The following is a 17,179-nucleotide window of genomic DNA, read 5'->3' as shown; positions in this document are numbered from 1 at the left end:
GATGGCATTTTTTCAGACAACACCTATCTTAAAATCTCATCTATTATCCCTCAAGCACGGTCTGACCACTCTGCTGCGACGTTTAATATCTGCCCAGAAGCAGCAATTGAGCTGGCACCCCACTGTGGACAAATCATTGAAAACCCCTTGGCACAAAATTTCCCCAGAAACTCTGTAGACCCACCTGAACTACTCTAAACCGGGTCTCCCAGGTGACCTTGATGAGGCCACCAATACCTACCACAATTGGATTACCAATAACTTAAATATTATAGCACCTCTAAAAACCATAACCAATAAAAGGACCTTCCCCCCTCCAAGCCATGGTCTGACGATAGCTTGAGACCACAGAAACAAGTTTGTCAAAGACTAGAAAGGATATGGCGTACCCATTATGATCCCCGATGACACGATCTTTTTATTAAAAAAAAATTCATAGTGGAGTACAAAACAAAACTCCTAACCACTAAAAAATGCCTTTTCTCTTAAATAGGAACTTCCATCAATTCTACCAAATAACTTTCTATAGTACAGAGGTTGAGTAAACTCTCTGTTCAGAAAAACACAGGTATAGATCAAGAATTCTGCAATCTGCTAGCAGATTTCTTCCAGGCAAAAGTTAAAGCAGTCTTGGACTCCTTTTCCTTCATCCATCGGGTGGCAGGAGTGTGCACTGAGGGACCTACCCCCGCCACTCATTGGGGATTAAACGGTTCAGACACCCCAGTAGTCACTATGCCTAGTTTTAACACTTTTAATCCCATTTTAGATTCACAGGTCATGACTATTCACAGTCAGACAAGATCTGGATCGCCCTGGGACCCATGCCCCCTAAAAGTTTTCCACTTTTTTCCTGGGGTCACAGCTAATTACCTTAAAGGTATCTTTAACAGTATGTTTTCCGTTGGGTATTATCCATAACAAAGGAAGAGGGCACCCATTCTCCAGCTGTTGAAAAAACCAAATCTGGACAACAAAGACCCTAATAGCTATAGGCCGATCCCTCCACTACCCTTTTCTGGCCACGATCTTGGAGAAGGCTATGAATACAGAGCGAACCCATTTTTTTAAAGACAATACACTCCTTGACACCTCTCAATATGGCTTTAGAAGTCAACACAGCACTGAGCTGGCCTTGATCAATGTGTCGGAGGAAATAAGAGGTCCTGGACAAAGGTGGGAAGACGGCCTTGATCCTGTTGGACCTCTCCCTGGGGCCCTTCGACACAGTCGATCACAATCTTCTTATTAGCGGACTCTTTTCTTTGGGCATCCGGGGTAGGGATTTAGCTTTACTGAAGTCTTTTGTCAGTTATGGGGAGGAACTGGTGGAGCTTTGGGACACAGGTCCCCTTTGTTCTCTTTTCCTTGTGGGGTGCCACACTGTTCATTGTGGAGTCTGACCCTGTTTAACCTCTAGGTCACCCCCCTCTGCTCACTTATAAAGTCCTTCGGCTTTAAGACGGTGCCATATGCCGACGATGCGCAAATCGTGGCATTCTTTGCAGGGGACCCAACTAACACCCATCGAGATTTCACGACTGTACGCGTGAAATTGTAAACTGAATGTCTCAAAACTGTCTGAAGCTGAACACAGGGAAAACTGAGCTGCTTCTCTTTGGACGCAATATCTAATTTTGGACACCAAGCTGGTGGCCACAGGAGCTGAGAAATCCCCAATCCAGTTACGAAGGTGAAAAACCTAGGAGTGTACTTCGACACCAAGCTGTCCTTCGAAGGGCAAATCAATGCGATCACCTCTTCCTGTTTTTTCATTATCAAAACTCTCTGGGAAATATGACCTTTTATTCCATTAGAGCTTCAGAAAGATGTGGTTGCAGCACTTATGTCAAAAATGTATTACTGCAGTGGGCTATTTCTCAATATACTGTCATGATCCCTCAACAAAATGCAGGTCCTCCAAAATGCAGCAGCCCATCCTGAAACAACAATGGCCCATGCCCTCCCAATTTTGCACTGGTTACCAGTCAAAAGACAAATCAAATTTAAGGCTCTTTGCATAGCTTCAAAGCTCTCCATAGACTTGGCCTGACTATTTCACACGTAGTTTCAGGTGGTATGACCAAGAGAGGTAGCTCCCCTCTGCGGCCTCCTCCAATTTGGAAATCCCTAGCTCCAAAACTTCCTCTGGGGGAGTGTTGGTGAGGGGCACAGCTAGCTTTTGGAACCCACTCCCTCTGGCACTAAAAAAGGAAACCAATCTTCTTGCGTTCCCGCAAGCTCCCGAAAGCTTGGCTGTTCAATAACTAGCACAAACGCACCAATCCAGCATTCTCCTCTGGTTTAGCCAATACTACAGAGCTGCCGCACCTAGATACCCTTGTGAGTTAGCGCGCATTACAAATCTAAATTTCATTCACTGTACGCTACTCAACTCCATGCCACTGTGTACTCTCCTCTCCTCTATATAACTCCTCTCTACAAAACTCAACTACTCTCTATGCCACTCTACTAGACTGTACTCCACTCTATCCCCCATACTCCTCTGTCCAAATTTGCTCTAAACTCTATGCCCTTACACTTTATTGTAAAACACTGTACAACAGTTTCCAACACTTTACGACCCAGCAGTCAACTCTACTGTATGAGATGCAGCTTCACTTTATAAGTTTCCTCTACTCTATACTACTCCATTTCTTTCTACGCCACCCTACTCTATGCGAATCCACTGTACCCTACTCCATTCTGTGCCACTCCACTGTACACTAGACCCCTCTATTCTATTCCACTCCACTCCTATACACTCCTTTGTACAGTATTCCACAGTATGCTACTCCACTTTATAGTAATCCCCTCTACGCCACTCCATTGCATGACACACTCCTCCACTCTGTATAACTTCACTCTATAAAAGTCTACCACTCTTCACAGCATTTTACAACATTCTACTCCACTCCATCCCTGTACACTCCGCTGTTCAACTCTATACTCCAGTCTATGCCTGTGGACTCCAATATACAACACTCTATTTCACTGTATAACACTTTCCTATATGACACAGCATTCTACTGTACGAGACCCCACTCCAATTTATACGTTTGTTCATTACACCAGTACATGCCACTCTAAAATACTCTATTGTACTCCACACTATGTTCCTCCCCTCCTCTCAACTCGACTCTACTCCACTTACCTAACTTTACCTCCAGCTATGCTACTATACAGCAATCCACTCTACGCAGATCCACTGTTTCACACACTATTGTACTCCATGCAACTCCACTCTACTCCTGTCTATACCTCTTCACTCTATTGTACTATACTGTATGCCACTGTACAACACTCCACTCTACTCTAAGATACTCTAGTCCACTGTAAGACACTGTACGGAACTCTTTATATACCACTGCACCTCACTTTACTCTGGCAAAGTACTCCATTCTATTCCATTACTCTACTGTGCGCAGCTTGACTCTACGCCACTCCATGCAATTGTACTGTATAACACTGTACCACACTCTACACCACTCCACAAACCCAAAAATCAATTAGACTGTAAGCCACTAAACTCTTATGCTGTCTGCATCACTTTCCAATACTGTATGATACCCTACCACACTCTACAACACGGTACTCCAATTTATGACACTTTACTCCAATTTATGACACTTTACCCAAAGGTTCCGCATCACGTAATTACCCCTCCCCAAACAAGCAGTGACTTGCCTACACTTCCCACGATCATTTAACACCTGTTGGGAGACGTCTTCTACAATTCCTCCCTATTTGGCAACCAATTACCACAGACAAATGGGTGTTAGGAATTATCCAACATGGTTATTGCCTGGAGCTGAATGAATGAACAACTTAGTTCCTTCATGGTAAAAGTTCAGGTATTGGACCCTACACAATATGGCTTTTGTAGTAGCCATAGTACAGAAACCGCGCTTCTCAAATCTACCGAAGAGATCAGGGCCATAATAGATCATGGAGGTAAAGCAGCCATGATCATGGTAGATCTCTCCTTGGCCTTTGACACGGTCCATCACGCTTTGCTGATGGACCGGCTGCGAGATATCGGAGTACATGGTATGGCGTGGAAATAACTTAAATCATTCCTGTCAGACAGACAGTCATCCTTGGTGACTTTGCTTCCAAACCATACTCTCTTCCTTGTGGTGTCCCCCAGGGGTCATCATTAAGCCCAACACTTTTTAACATATCTGGCCCTCTTGGTTGAATCATTTGGTTTCAATCTGACCTCATATGCAGATGACACCCAAATTGTGGTGTCACTAAGGCCAGGAGAATTGCAAGCAACAGCATCCCGATTTTATGATTGCATGCTGGCAGTGGGTAACTGGATGGCCCAAAACTGCCTTAAACTGAACTCTAGTAAGACAGAGGTGGTTTTATTTAATTTGCTGCTGACCCAGATGGTAATAGAATTTCAGTTTGCATGACTTCTACATTCTTGTCCCGGTCTGCAGTCTAGGAGGCAGGTCTTCCTTATCAAACTGTGGGAACCAGCACTAGCCTAGAACACTTTCTTCTGGTCTTTTGGGTAAAGGTGTGTATTCTGGCCTTGGTACCTCCTCCCAGGGCCATCCACACTTTGACCAAAAGTTTTAAGATGCCTTTATTTTTGTTTACTTCTGTGGCCACTGGGGCTACCTTTTCTCCCCCTGGTTTGCCTCTTTCTGATAAATCTAACCACAAGACAAAATGAGAGATGCAAGAATAGGATACTGCTATCTTTCTAGGAAACTTTACTCCTAGTCTGTATACTTTTACCTGTCTCCAACATACGTCCGCCCATTCCTCTGTTACGACCACCACGCCTTTTTTTCAAAAGAGGGATGCTATTTTTTTTTTAACACTGTATAGAAGATTCAAAACTGCATAGGTATACGTTTGGTTGTAATGTTTATTTTGTTTCCCTTTTGGTATAAGTTGAGCAAGCATGTGTGAGATCAAATGTTAGTTTGTTCTTGTTGAGGTTTGTGTGAGCAAATGCAGGCTTAAATATTCCAACCCAGTACAACTCATTTGGAGTGCACACACCTTTTTGTCACCTATTACATGCGGAATGCACAAATCTGTTTGTCAGGTTTGAATGAATAGGAAAAATTGTGGCATTTGTCAGATTAGAATTTTAATGCTTCCCTTAAATGTACATATATTGGCCTGGCTATAATTGTGTTAATATTTAGGAAGGTCTCAAATCAAGACAGAGAAACCAAGATGAAAACATGAACATTTAATATGTCCTTGAACATGTTTTTCAGATGGATGTAACCGGCGCTTTACCCTGAATGACTTTGGGTTCATGATCTTCCATTCTCCCTACTGCAAGCTTGTTCAGAAATCTCTTGCTAGGTTAATGCTTAACGACTTCTTGGATGACCCAACCCCAGACATTGCAAACGGTGTATTTGCTGGGCTTGAAGCCTTCAGGTGAGAACAGATTTGCTGCATGTTGAGTCTTCAAATATTTGTTGGCATGCTTTGTTCTGAATTGTAGATGTAATTGAAAGGAGGCATGTCCAACGTTAGCATAATATTTTATAAGCTGGTTGATAAACACTTATGTTGGTGTGAATGTGTATTTGCGTTTATTCAGTCAATTCAGAATTTAGAGTACTTGACACATGTATAATAAATTGAACATTTAATATTTAGGTAGTCATATGAAGAATCAAAATCTATGTAACTGTGAAGATGCACCTTCGACCATAAATGGCTCTTAAACATGAAAAAAGGAATTCTGCCTCTAAAGAAGTTTTACTCCTGAGGGTAGAGAAACCTTTCCAGAAACAAGCTCAAGTCTGAAGTATGCTTGGCATGAAGACCAAGCTTTTATTCAAGGTCCAACAACTGAGAAATTCATGAATTTTCAGTAATCTAAAACCTTTTCATTCATTCAAAACTATTCAGTATATCTTAAATTCCAGTTATTTAACTTTAAGGAGAATGCTTACTCAACTGACTACACAGAGCTGATTATGTGTTCATGATTGAGAAAAGTGTTGGGACAATTATTATACGTCCATGTTTCACCTAATAATCTTTGTTTGAGACAAAACTGAAAAGCCATAATTTTATACACTGATGCTATAGATAATATTCTACTTTCTCACCCGCGGTGTGTGGTGTAGTTGCTGGTGATATCACATGTATTTGTGTATGCAAGTTGATCATATGGTCCGATGTGATTAAACCAGTTTTGCAAAAATATAGCTTGTTGGTATAAACCCAGAGAGATGATAACTTAAGCAGAAATATATTCCATGCTTACTTCAGATACCAACCTCTGTTCTTGCCCCCATCACTCGGGAGTTCCAATATTAAAGGTTGTTTCTATAGCTCATAATCACTGATCGTGTCGCAGTACTAGTGTCATGAAAATATTTTGTCTTCCTTCCTCCCCATGCCCTGCTGTCTTCTGCTAGTTCTGCCGTTTATTTCGCCCATCGCAAAGCATGTTTTGGCCCTTCCTTTCATCACAACAACCAATTCTTCCGCATATGTTCTGTCACTGGCCCCCATGTTTCTTCATACTATACAAAGCAATCATAGAAGGGCAGTGGAAGTGATTTTGAACTACACAACACCTGGGAAGTAAGGCAGGACTCCTTAATGATGGGGAAGTCGGGGTAACTTGCTCTTTTGACTCCTGCAGCAGAGCAGAAATTCATCAGATTGCTCCTGAAAATAGTTCTGCCTCTAATCCATGTATATTAAGTCAAAGGCATTGGTTGTATTGCTGGGTGGAAGTACAGCTATCCTCTCTGGTAGGTGCTGTACTCCAACCCTCCAAACTGTCTGAAGTAGGTCTGAATCATATATATTTACATCTATTTCTGTATAGCCTTTGCTAAAAATATATCTGGAGATTCTCATTCTCATCCTCCCTCCTCCCCCCTTCTTTCTATATATCTATATAGGTTATAGATGTGATGGGGGAGCTGCACCATTTTCTTCAGCTTTGTGGCCACCCACTTAGATCATGTTGTCTGTACTTTGTGGGGTCTGACTCCTCCAACTCTTTGGATTGTTTTTTTCTGTATGTCATTCAACAATTGTAGCCTACTAATGGTGGGTACATGTCCCTCCTTTTCTGAGACGTCAACTCCCATGGAGTGTTACCACAGGTAGGAGCAGCGACGCGCCCACAGTCCCTACATGAGTGCACTGTTAAGCAAGGAAGCAAACGTAGCGGTTGTTTTTACAGTGAATGCTCAACCGACTGCATGAAGCGTTTCTAGAATCTGCAAAGGATGCGGAAAAAATGGCATGCAATGTGCAATATATATTCTAAACAAATCTCTAGCAATAATATTCATGATTTATTTAGAGTATCTGTCCAAAGGCTTACTTTAATTGTTTGAGACTCCTTTTCCTATCAATGCTCTTGATTTATTACGTCACGATATTACCACTTTCATGAACTTGTTTTCTCAGCGGGTGATAGTCTGACACAGGGGGTTTCCTCTTCCGGGTTGGGTTGCTGACGGCAGAGTAGTTTTCCTCATCAGCAAGAGCATGGAAAGCTGAATAGCTGTAGAGGTATTTATACCCATTGTAGCTTGCTCTTAAGGAGGTGGTGTTCCACGTCCTTATGTATAAATTATTCTCAAACCTCTCCTGCTCAATGCCTCTGCGTCTCGGGTGCGTTAAAACTGCATTGCATAGCTTGTTGCTTGAAATAATAAATAGCTTTACAGTGGCCTACGTCCGCTGCATTTACTTCCCGAATAAGAACCTGTGTGTCCACTGCTGCTTAGAACTAAAGTAGCCTATTGGCGGGAGGATTGAGCGGCGTAATATGTGTGTTGGACAGCTGATAGGATTGAAGCATTTCTTATTCAGATTGCTGAAAGCAATTAGGACCTTCAGTGGTAGTCTGTAAAAGTTTACAAGTCTATGGGTTTCATTGAGAAGTCTGCTTGTAAAACAGAAACCATGGACTTGAATTATTTTCATTTGATTTAAGCAACGCGTAAAGAAATTATGCTTTGTCTATATTAGTAGGTAAACCTACATATTTTCTACAGAAGTATAGTTTTTGTATCTGGTTCCTGCTGCTTTAATATCGTCGCATGTCGCCATGAATTGTGCAACTGGTTAGCCAAATTTTTCGTTGAGATAGCCGAGAACATCCATGGCTCTTTTGCCAATTTCGAGGTGGCTCCTTCTGGTGCATTATCACTGCAGTACTAGGCTGTCTGTGTACCTTTTGGTACTCAACCTTTTTTTCTGTTTGTTGCAGCTTGAGCGCTGCCAGGACTGTCTCTTAGCGCTAGAGGGGAATCCTGGCTATAAAGACACTTCAGCGTTGTAGAGAGGAGCGAGTTCGGCCCCACTGGGAGACTGGTAATGGAATTAACAAGCCGGAAAGCTCTGCTGACATTGAAGTCCGTTTTATATTAACATTCTATTTGCTGCATTCCTCATTTTAATGAGGTGATCTGATTGCTTTATCATCTTATTACACATGTTATATTAAGCTTAAAATGAAAGCTGGGCTCGTGAATCCTCCTGTTCGGGCCCCTCGACCAGTGACTAGCCAGCCGCCATGTTCCCCAGTTGAAAGGAGCCTTATATAAAGTGAGCATATTTCTTGCTTAGCTCAAGTTCTGAGCAATCTTCTATTCAGTACTTTACCGCCAAATCTATCCCTGGGCATCAATAGTTTTGTTTAAGATGTCCTTTGGTCATCCTTGTGTCCCGAATCCCCTCTAAGGTTCCCCCCCGACAACACTACAGTTGTTGTGGAAAATCTGTGTGCCTAGGGGTTTTCCTCAGATACGGCGTCTCTTCCAGGACTTGCGCTGCACAGATGGTGTCACTTGGGCACAGTTTTCCCAAAGTTGGGTGGCGGGGGTCCTTCAAGAAGTCAATTCCATTATTTCAATCGAGTTAAGACTACTAATTACAAAAAGGAACCAATTTATTGAAAAAAAAAATACACAGCCGTTAAAGTTTCAGTTCTGGTGACTTGCAGAAGCTTTTTGATCCTAGTTAAATGTAGGTGGACAATTATTTGCACTAGGTTCGGTGCTTGCTTCGCTGTCTGCCAAAGCGTGGACCCCCCTCCCCACCCCCCCAATCATTTGCTCCAGGCCAAATATCCGCTTTCCTGTTTCCCCATCCTATAAAAGGGACTAGTCTACTATGAGCCCCTTTAAAGGCACACTACTCTGACCCGGCGTTGAGTTAAACATTAGGTCCACTTTAGTTTTCTTGTCTTTCTTAGAACACCATTGTTTTCCTCAGGTGGTGAACAGCAGCATTCCCTAGGAGTGTCTGATTTTTCTAGGATGTTGTTACTTTTGTTTTCAGTCCGCATATTACTCTAGACTTCCCTCCCTCATTACCCATTTCCTGCTTCTCCAGCGCCTTAGGGTTATACCAGTGGCAATAGCGGTATGCAAATATCATCACCTCACTGCATACAAAACAAAAAGTAAAAAACATTGTCATTCTCAATGCCAAGAGCTCAAACTTTCACAAATGCAAGACCGATTGTATTGCAATTGCTTGTTCTACATTACTCCTGGGAGGGATCCTTTGCGATTTGCATGAGATAAAAGTTTGACGTGCCTGTAGGAGGGAGACTATGGAAGCAATTCTTGGATTTTCAGGGGTGGCCATTTGCGAACAAGGTAGTGAGCAATAAGGCAACACCAGAAAGCCTTTGTTTTAGCAAATAATTTCATGAAGAATGTGCAAATTTAATAAAAATAAGTTTGAACTGTGTATGTTCAAATCCATGTTTGATCTGATAAGGTTAATAATATTACATATCTGCTTTTATTTTTAATCTTGGATTTTCTTGTGCTTTTCTTTGTACTGTGCATATGGTCATTCCTTGTGTTAGCATTTACAGGTTAGCAGTAAGACGGTATAGCTCTTTAGATGGCATGTAAAAATATACCTCTTGAACCTCTTGTTTTTATAGAGATGTAACCTTGGAAGACACATACTTCGATAGAGATGTGGAAAAGGCCTTTATGAAGGCCAGTGAGGAGCTTTTTAACCAGAAAACCAAGTCTTCTTTGCTTGTCTCTAATCAAAATGGAAATATGTACACACCTTCTGTATATGGATGTCTAGCCTCTCTTCTAGCGCAGTAAGTTATAATTTTCCCAAAAACATTTTTGTCTTGAAAGTTGTTTACAAATGTTTTGAACTATAAACTGTAACCAGCTTGAAAAAAAGACACTAGTACTGTTTGGTATATATACTTACTAATCCAATTGCTTCGTCGGGGATTTTGTGTGAATGTAATGTGGTATAAAGACAAACGATAAACAGGACTTTAGAACGAAACAGACACTTTGCATATGTTATATCGGATTATATCTGATTACATCTATTTAGGTTATGCTTGCCATTTGTAATCTCGCAGCTTGTTGATCATAGCATCCTTAGCTGTCTGGTTTTAGTGCATATACATTTCAGAAATGAATCTATACATAATCCAACACACTCCATTCCAGGTATGTAGCCATCCGTTTCTAAGTGCCTCTTGGTTTTGAAGTCTAAAAGCTGTATAAAGCTGAAAATAATTTGACGATTGAAGAGAGACTTCACTAAATATGAAGTAAAGCAATAGTAAGTGCACATGTAGTTGAGCATTCTCCTTGTGCTCTCACAAGGCATATGTAGCAGCACACAGCATATAACATTTATATTTTCCATATATCTCGCCTTTTGAAGAAAGGCTAGTTGGAGGTCAAATGGGGTTTGCAAAGGTATTGTTTCAATAGAAAATACAAGCGGCAAAACTGTGTTTCAGAGGAGCAGGACTGTACTAACTGAGCGAAGGGTTTTAAGGCTGCTTCAAATTGTGGTCGCAATTTCAAAATCCGGTTGGGGCTTTTTAAGGTAACTCTGTAGACTGTAATAACTTGCCCAAACATAACCGTATTAAACATTGTACACTCTTCCTACTGTGGAGCTTCGTGTATTCCATTTAAGAATTCGAGAAGTGGATTTGATGGAAGCAGAAAGCACATTTTGTTGTAAGGCATGATTGGAGGACAGTGTTGCTTAGTGAGATATGGCTTTTGCTCAAACCTTCTACCTGGTCTGTTTCCTGTAGCTGCAATCCACTTCATTGACCTAAGGGAGCTCTTTGTGTCTCTGACTGACATAAGAGCTGATACCAATGATGCGTATGTACTTATTCCTTTCAGGGTGATGGAAACTATGTAGACCTATGCCAAAGATATATTGTTTTGGGTCGAGGACATCACGTTTTAATGTTTCTTTTGTCAGTCGGACAAGTAGGTCTAAGACTCTCCAGCACAAACACATTGCCTCACAGTACCACAGTTTGGTTGTGGGAAAAAGTTATATGCATCCTTATGTGTAAGGTGTTCAGAATTTATATAAGGCTAAAAAGCTGTGAGCTGTAAAGTTAGCTTGCATTACAGGAAGTCGTTCAAAATAAGTGTGTATACATGTTTGTAAAATGTAATCATGGGTGACCAGTTGCAGTGCTCCAAGGATGCTCATCGATTAGATACAGAAGAGTGGAAGCAAGATTAGTTGTGGCAATTGAGTGCATTTTATTTTGAAGATAAACAATAAAAAAATGATAAAGGTTACAGACAGTTTTTTAAGGACATCTTTAAAAACATTTAGCAAAGGCCTCACTTGATAAGTGGTTGATGCATGCTAGGCCTATTACCTTGAATTGGTCCATATTTAAACTGTAAAGTATTTGTAGGAGGTTGTAGAAGGTGGAGAGGACACTATATTTTTAGTAAACTTTTGTTAATCCCCATTTATCATGAGCAGATCTGTTTATTTGCTTGTGAAAATCTGCAGAACAAGTGCAAATTAACTTGGTAAAACTTTATTTGCTCCAGCGGGAAACTTTACCCGTATTGTAAAACTCCTTTCTCTACAATTGACTTTTTATTGTAGCAGCGTGGGGTGGGGGGCTTGTTTCAGTCCCTTACCACTCAGGAAGAAGTTTAAGCCGGCCCATATCGGGATTACATTTTCAACCTTTCCTGATGGGTAGGGGACTGGTTAGGAGTTGAGGAATAACCATAAACGTGCAGGTTTGTGGCTGTGAACAAACTTAACATGATGGCGTTTTAGCCATACAATTACCACTTCCCGTCTTCCAGTACCTCTATGTAAGTTTGCTTTCACCAAAATCTACATAATACTAAATCTTTTTTTAGTTTTTTGCACGGATAAGCTAATCCTATATCCATAAACCGGTTTACAAATTGGGCCTAACATTATTTAGACTCTGACAATACCTTGCCAAGTTCATCTGGTTTTAAAATGTAAATCCATTGTTTACCTAGCGCTTTGGATAGTCCCACATTTCTGGCAAAAAGGGAAAGTGAGGTACAATAAGATTAAGTGATTTGCCAATGAAGTATAAAATGTGGTCGAGTTGGTGAGGCTTTAAGTAGTCGAATTGATTCCCAGCAACCCAGGTACTTGCTGCAAATAAAATCCAGCTTCAATTACAGTAACATTCTGAAATCTTCTTACCAAAAAGCAGGCCTAAACCGAGTCCATTAATAAACCGATCCTGTGAATAGTCATAGATTTGACACACACACACACACACACTCTCGAATGGCTAGTCTGGTAGAACCATGGCATATAAAGAGCCATGCCAAAATTATAACCATGACACATGATCCTTGATGAATGTAGAGGATATTATCAGCACTGCGACAAAAGGAGAACTCTGCCACAATTTTTCACCTCACTGCATGGGAGATGTGGATTTGTGTACTTGGCAAGTGGATTTCTGATGTATCCTGTCCATTTGACAAGCAGATATTTTATAAAATTCCACTTGCTTGCCTTTAACAGTTTCATTCTTTGACCGAAGACCCTCCTCCTTTCTGAGAATAGTAGCTTTATATTTCACATCTCTGAAAACTTCAATTTGTCTGTGACCTCGTCCTACTTTTCTTGAATAAGGTTCAAGCCTTTACAGAAAAAAGAAATGTTGCTGCTCTTACATTTGTTTAAAAAAATATCTTATGATGTGTACCTTTTTTCTGCAGGCATTCTCCTCAACAGCTGGCAGGACAAAGAATTGGTGTGTTTTCATATGGTTCTGGCTTTGCTGCTACATTGTACTCGCTCACTGTTACACAGGATGCTGCACCTGGTAAGTTTTTCTGGACTGAAAGATGTTCCCTTAATACAAATATTCATTATACTGTCAAAATGTCCTAAATTTAGATTTGCATATGGCTTGATCAAAGTGATTCACAGATATTGACATGCATCCTCTTAGCAAGACCATATTGAATCTTTCATAAACCTCAGATAATCTTCTGAAGTTTTGAAACCCTAGTCAGAGAATTTATCTGGGAGGAACAATTTACTTCCCATCAAATGCCATTCTAGTTTATGACCAGATTGAATGGGTGTACTCGGGTTGCTGTTGCTTGGGCTAACTCTGCCTCTTCTAGCTCCTTCTTTGTTCTGGGATCTGACCCCGCTGCATTGCCCTCCTGAAAAGCTGTATGCAGTAGCAGGACTCTTAATTTCCCCCCTTAGATTATCTGTTCACCCATTTTTTATTGGGAATCCTACATGAACGCAATGCTCTATCATGTGTTGTCCACATTATTTGCAACATATTGTATAACCACTCCCCTCTCTGCCTCCCTCCACATCTTGACCCTGCATTCCCTCATTTTATTACCGTAAGCTAAAAACGTTTTTATCTCTCAGATTTCTCTCTATTATCCAAGTGTGGTTACTCTACAGATGGGTGTCTCTTGGAAAGGAAGTTCATGCCTTAATGATTTACTGTGTGTCTGCTTCATGGCAACATCTCCTCTCCTTTTTCAATGAGTATATGTGTGGACTTGGTGTCATTTTCTACTGTGCAAGGAACAATAGGTGCAAATTCTAGACTGGTGTATGTTGGTGAATTTATGGTGCATGTGTTGTTGGATGCCAGCCATTGAGCTGTGAGTTATTTGTATACGTGTCCCATGACTGTATCTCTGTGTATTGTTGCGTTTTTGCAGCTATTTTGATGATTGTTTTATAGTAGTTAAGAGTTTGTGTAACCCAATTGGGACTTCATGTTCACATATCGCTGCCCTCAATGTACTTAAAATGTTCCCGGGCCGTATATCATTGAATTTCCCTGTCATGGTGTGGGTGCCTTCTTGCTCCAGTAGGAATACCTCTCATTCCCAGATGTGCTGTGTCGCATTGCCTTTTTTCCCCCATCACAGGTTGTTTCTTTTAAACCCTAGCAACCCTGCTATTGTATGAAACTTATATAGCGCAGGGCTTACCCTGGGGCATCTCCACGCTTGCTTAGGGAACCCGTCCTGGTATTCCCCTGTGAGATAACCCCGGAAGGGTATCCACAAGGTGAAAGCCAGGAATCCCGCCGCGAAGGGCCGATGTGGAGATTAAGCAAGCTATTGCCCAGAGTCGCAGAGTGTGAACCCGTGAGTCGAGAAGGCACCGGAGCGAGAATTATCGAGTCCGTGGGATTATTGAGCCCAAGACCCGCCGAGGCGGGGAATTGAACCCTGGTCCAGGGCCGAACTCAAGCTCCAGGTCTGCCGCCTCTAACCCCTGAGCCACACTTCTCCACAGCTATTGCAGTTTTAGCTGTGTTTTTTAGGATTGTTGCAATGTTCACTAATCACTATATTCCCTTGTAGTGCTATACCTATCCTTCTGCTCCATGGTCTCGTATCTTTCTCTAGTTCATTGTTTTCTAGTTCCCATTAGGGTATCCCCTGCCAGTAATAGTGACTTAAACACTCCTTGCTAAGATTTGGTGTGGCTTACAGGTCCACTCAATAGTCCATCCTGGCAAATTCCGTAAATTGAACGTGTTAATAGCAACATTTTTACCACACTTCTAAGAACTAGAAGTACTGTACAAAACTGCTATGTAAAAAGTCAGTATTTGTGCCAATTCTGTTTTTTGTTCTTCTGCAAGTTTTCCCCAGTTCTGGACCCAATACCAATAAGGTTGTTGAGGTTAAATGCCTCTCTACATTGCCTGCGGTATACTCCAAATACACTTTAGACAGTCCCAAGAAAATATTCTTCTGGACAATAAGTTTTAAGAAGTGGTCTCCTTATGTTCATTTGTACAGATGCTCCTGGTCCCTGATCCATCCAATTTGTTTTTACTTCGTCTTGTCAGTAGGGCATTCCACTAGTTGCATGTCTTCAAGATGAGTGCATAGTGACATTAGGAAGGGGTCCCTCATTGCAGTGTGAATTTGAACTGACTGATTGATTTCTTCAAAGCAGGGTCAGCTAACATTTGTCACCAGCATCTGTAAACATGGCCAGTATATTAGACGCATGTCATTCAAGTTCCTGTTATGTTTCTGATTTACCTTAGATTGCCCCTACATCGATATCAATTTCCTGTTTTACTTTAAATATGTTACATTCAGGTCAAATTCTGTGCATTCATAGGATTTTCCTTCCCAGACATAATCTAAATTAGAAACCTTATATGATCTTAATGATGACCTCATTAAATTGGCTTTACTGGCTTTATCAAAAATCCAAATTCAGAAAGTCTATAGATTTGTGACAATTCGCCGAAACGCGCGTCTATTCATATTGTTTGCCACTGTTTTTTAATTTTTATTATAATGTACATATGATTATGCACTACTGAGTTGTTTATGTCATTATTATATTATTATGTTTGGTTTCTAAATGTTTTTAATATGAATTTGTGTATACAATAATAAATGCAATCTTGTGTTTTTTAATTGGTGGTGTGCTTTCCATACTGTTTCTCCCCTTCGTCATTTAGTATTGATATTGAATAATTTTTTACATTGGCTTTATTAGCGATGCCCAGTTTTTTTGAGACGGCCGACAAGGGTGGCATGTTTGACCGTACCAAAGGCTGCTGACAAATCAAGGAGAATAAGTGCTGCGGAGCCTCCCTTGTCCAAAATAGTTCTTAATTAATCTGTGGTTTTTATTAATGCTGTCTCAGTACTATGTTCGGTCCTGAAGCCGAATTAGGAAGGATCCAACAGATGATTTTCCTGAATAAACTGTTAATTTCTCTATTTTGGCTGGGAATGGTAACCTAGAAATCGGACAGTAATTTTCTGGATTATCTGGGTCTAGGTTGAGTTTCCTAAGAATTGGCAGGATAGAGGCTATTCACCATAGATAGGAAAAATACTGGTGCAGAACATCCTGTTAAAGATTTTGGTTAAAAATGAGGCAATCCTAACCGGAATCTGTTAAAATATAGAGGGGGGACATGGGTCATAAGGTGATCCTGACTTTGTAGAGTTAAATAAATTAAGAACCTCTGCAGTAGTAGTAGATCAAAATTGGTAGAGGTTAGAAGGGGGACTTTTACAGACGGAAGATTGAACTGTTGTGTGACTAACGTTAAGGTCGATGTTACTGGAGACAGGGAACTGATTGTGGATTTGTTCAACTTTATTGCGAAAATGAGAAGCTCAACTTTATTGCGAAAATGAGAAGCTATTTCCTCGCAGAAAGATTGACGGATGTAGCTACCTTTAGTCTCAGGGACTATAGTGAGTTTGTTTATGACCTGAAGGAGTTCTCTTGCAGAGTTCTTAGATGCTTCTATTTGTTGTGTAAAAAAGGCCAACTTTTCCTTGGTGATGGCTGCTTTATCGTTGGCAAGGGAATGGTTATATGTTCGTTTGTCAGAAAGGCTATAGTTTGATCTCCATATCCTTAACAGTTTCCTACACTTCTGTTTTTGAAGACAAAGAGAGTCTGTATACCAATGTGAGGATTGGAAACTCTATACTATTCCCTTGCAGTTTCTAACAAATACTGCAAATATTTCTATTTCCTTTGTGAGGACAGACTCCAGAATATTCTGATGGAGATCCAAGTTAAATCACGGATTCTACCTTTTTTACCCCATTCAAGCCTATTTCTATCCAGATCTCTCTACTTAAAAAAATAAAAGCAGAAATAGTCTTGAACAAGCGTGCAAGCCACTGGAATAGACTCAAAGGATCTCCCAACCAACCCTTATTGTGTTTCTGTGATTTACCAGTCACTTCACCATACTAGACCCAGGCCTGACCACCAAGAATTCTTCTTTCCCACAGGTCCTATTCCAAGGGTTCACAAAGTATGCCAAAAGTACTTCGTTTTTGGTAAAACCAGACACTGATTCCTGGAACTTCGGACTCTTTGCAAATCTCCCTTA

General features: G+C 40.9%; 1 protein-coding gene across 1 annotated transcript in view; it reads left to right on the top strand.

The window, feature by feature from the left end:
• HMGCS1 (3-hydroxy-3-methylglutaryl-CoA synthase 1) overlaps positions 1 to 17,179 on the top strand; it is a 53,134-nt gene that overhangs the window by 31,234 nt on the left and 4,721 nt on the right. The window contains exons 5-7 of the mRNA XM_086960601.1: positions 5,250 to 5,418; positions 9,926 to 10,096; positions 13,017 to 13,123. Of these exons, the coding sequence (XP_086816727.1) occupies positions 5,250 to 5,418; positions 9,926 to 10,096; positions 13,017 to 13,123 (447 nt within the window). The remainder of the gene's footprint in view (positions 1 to 5,249; positions 5,419 to 9,925; positions 10,097 to 13,016; positions 13,124 to 17,179) is intronic.

Source organism: Lissotriton vulgaris, chromosome 3_1 (genome assembly GCF_964263255.1).
Source record: "Lissotriton vulgaris chromosome 3_1, aLisVul1.2, whole genome shotgun sequence".
Lineage (NCBI taxonomy): Eukaryota > Metazoa > Chordata > Amphibia > Caudata > Salamandridae > Lissotriton > Lissotriton vulgaris.
The sequence above is the reverse complement of the archived record's forward strand: the minus strand, read 5'-3'. Positions and strand labels throughout refer to the sequence as shown.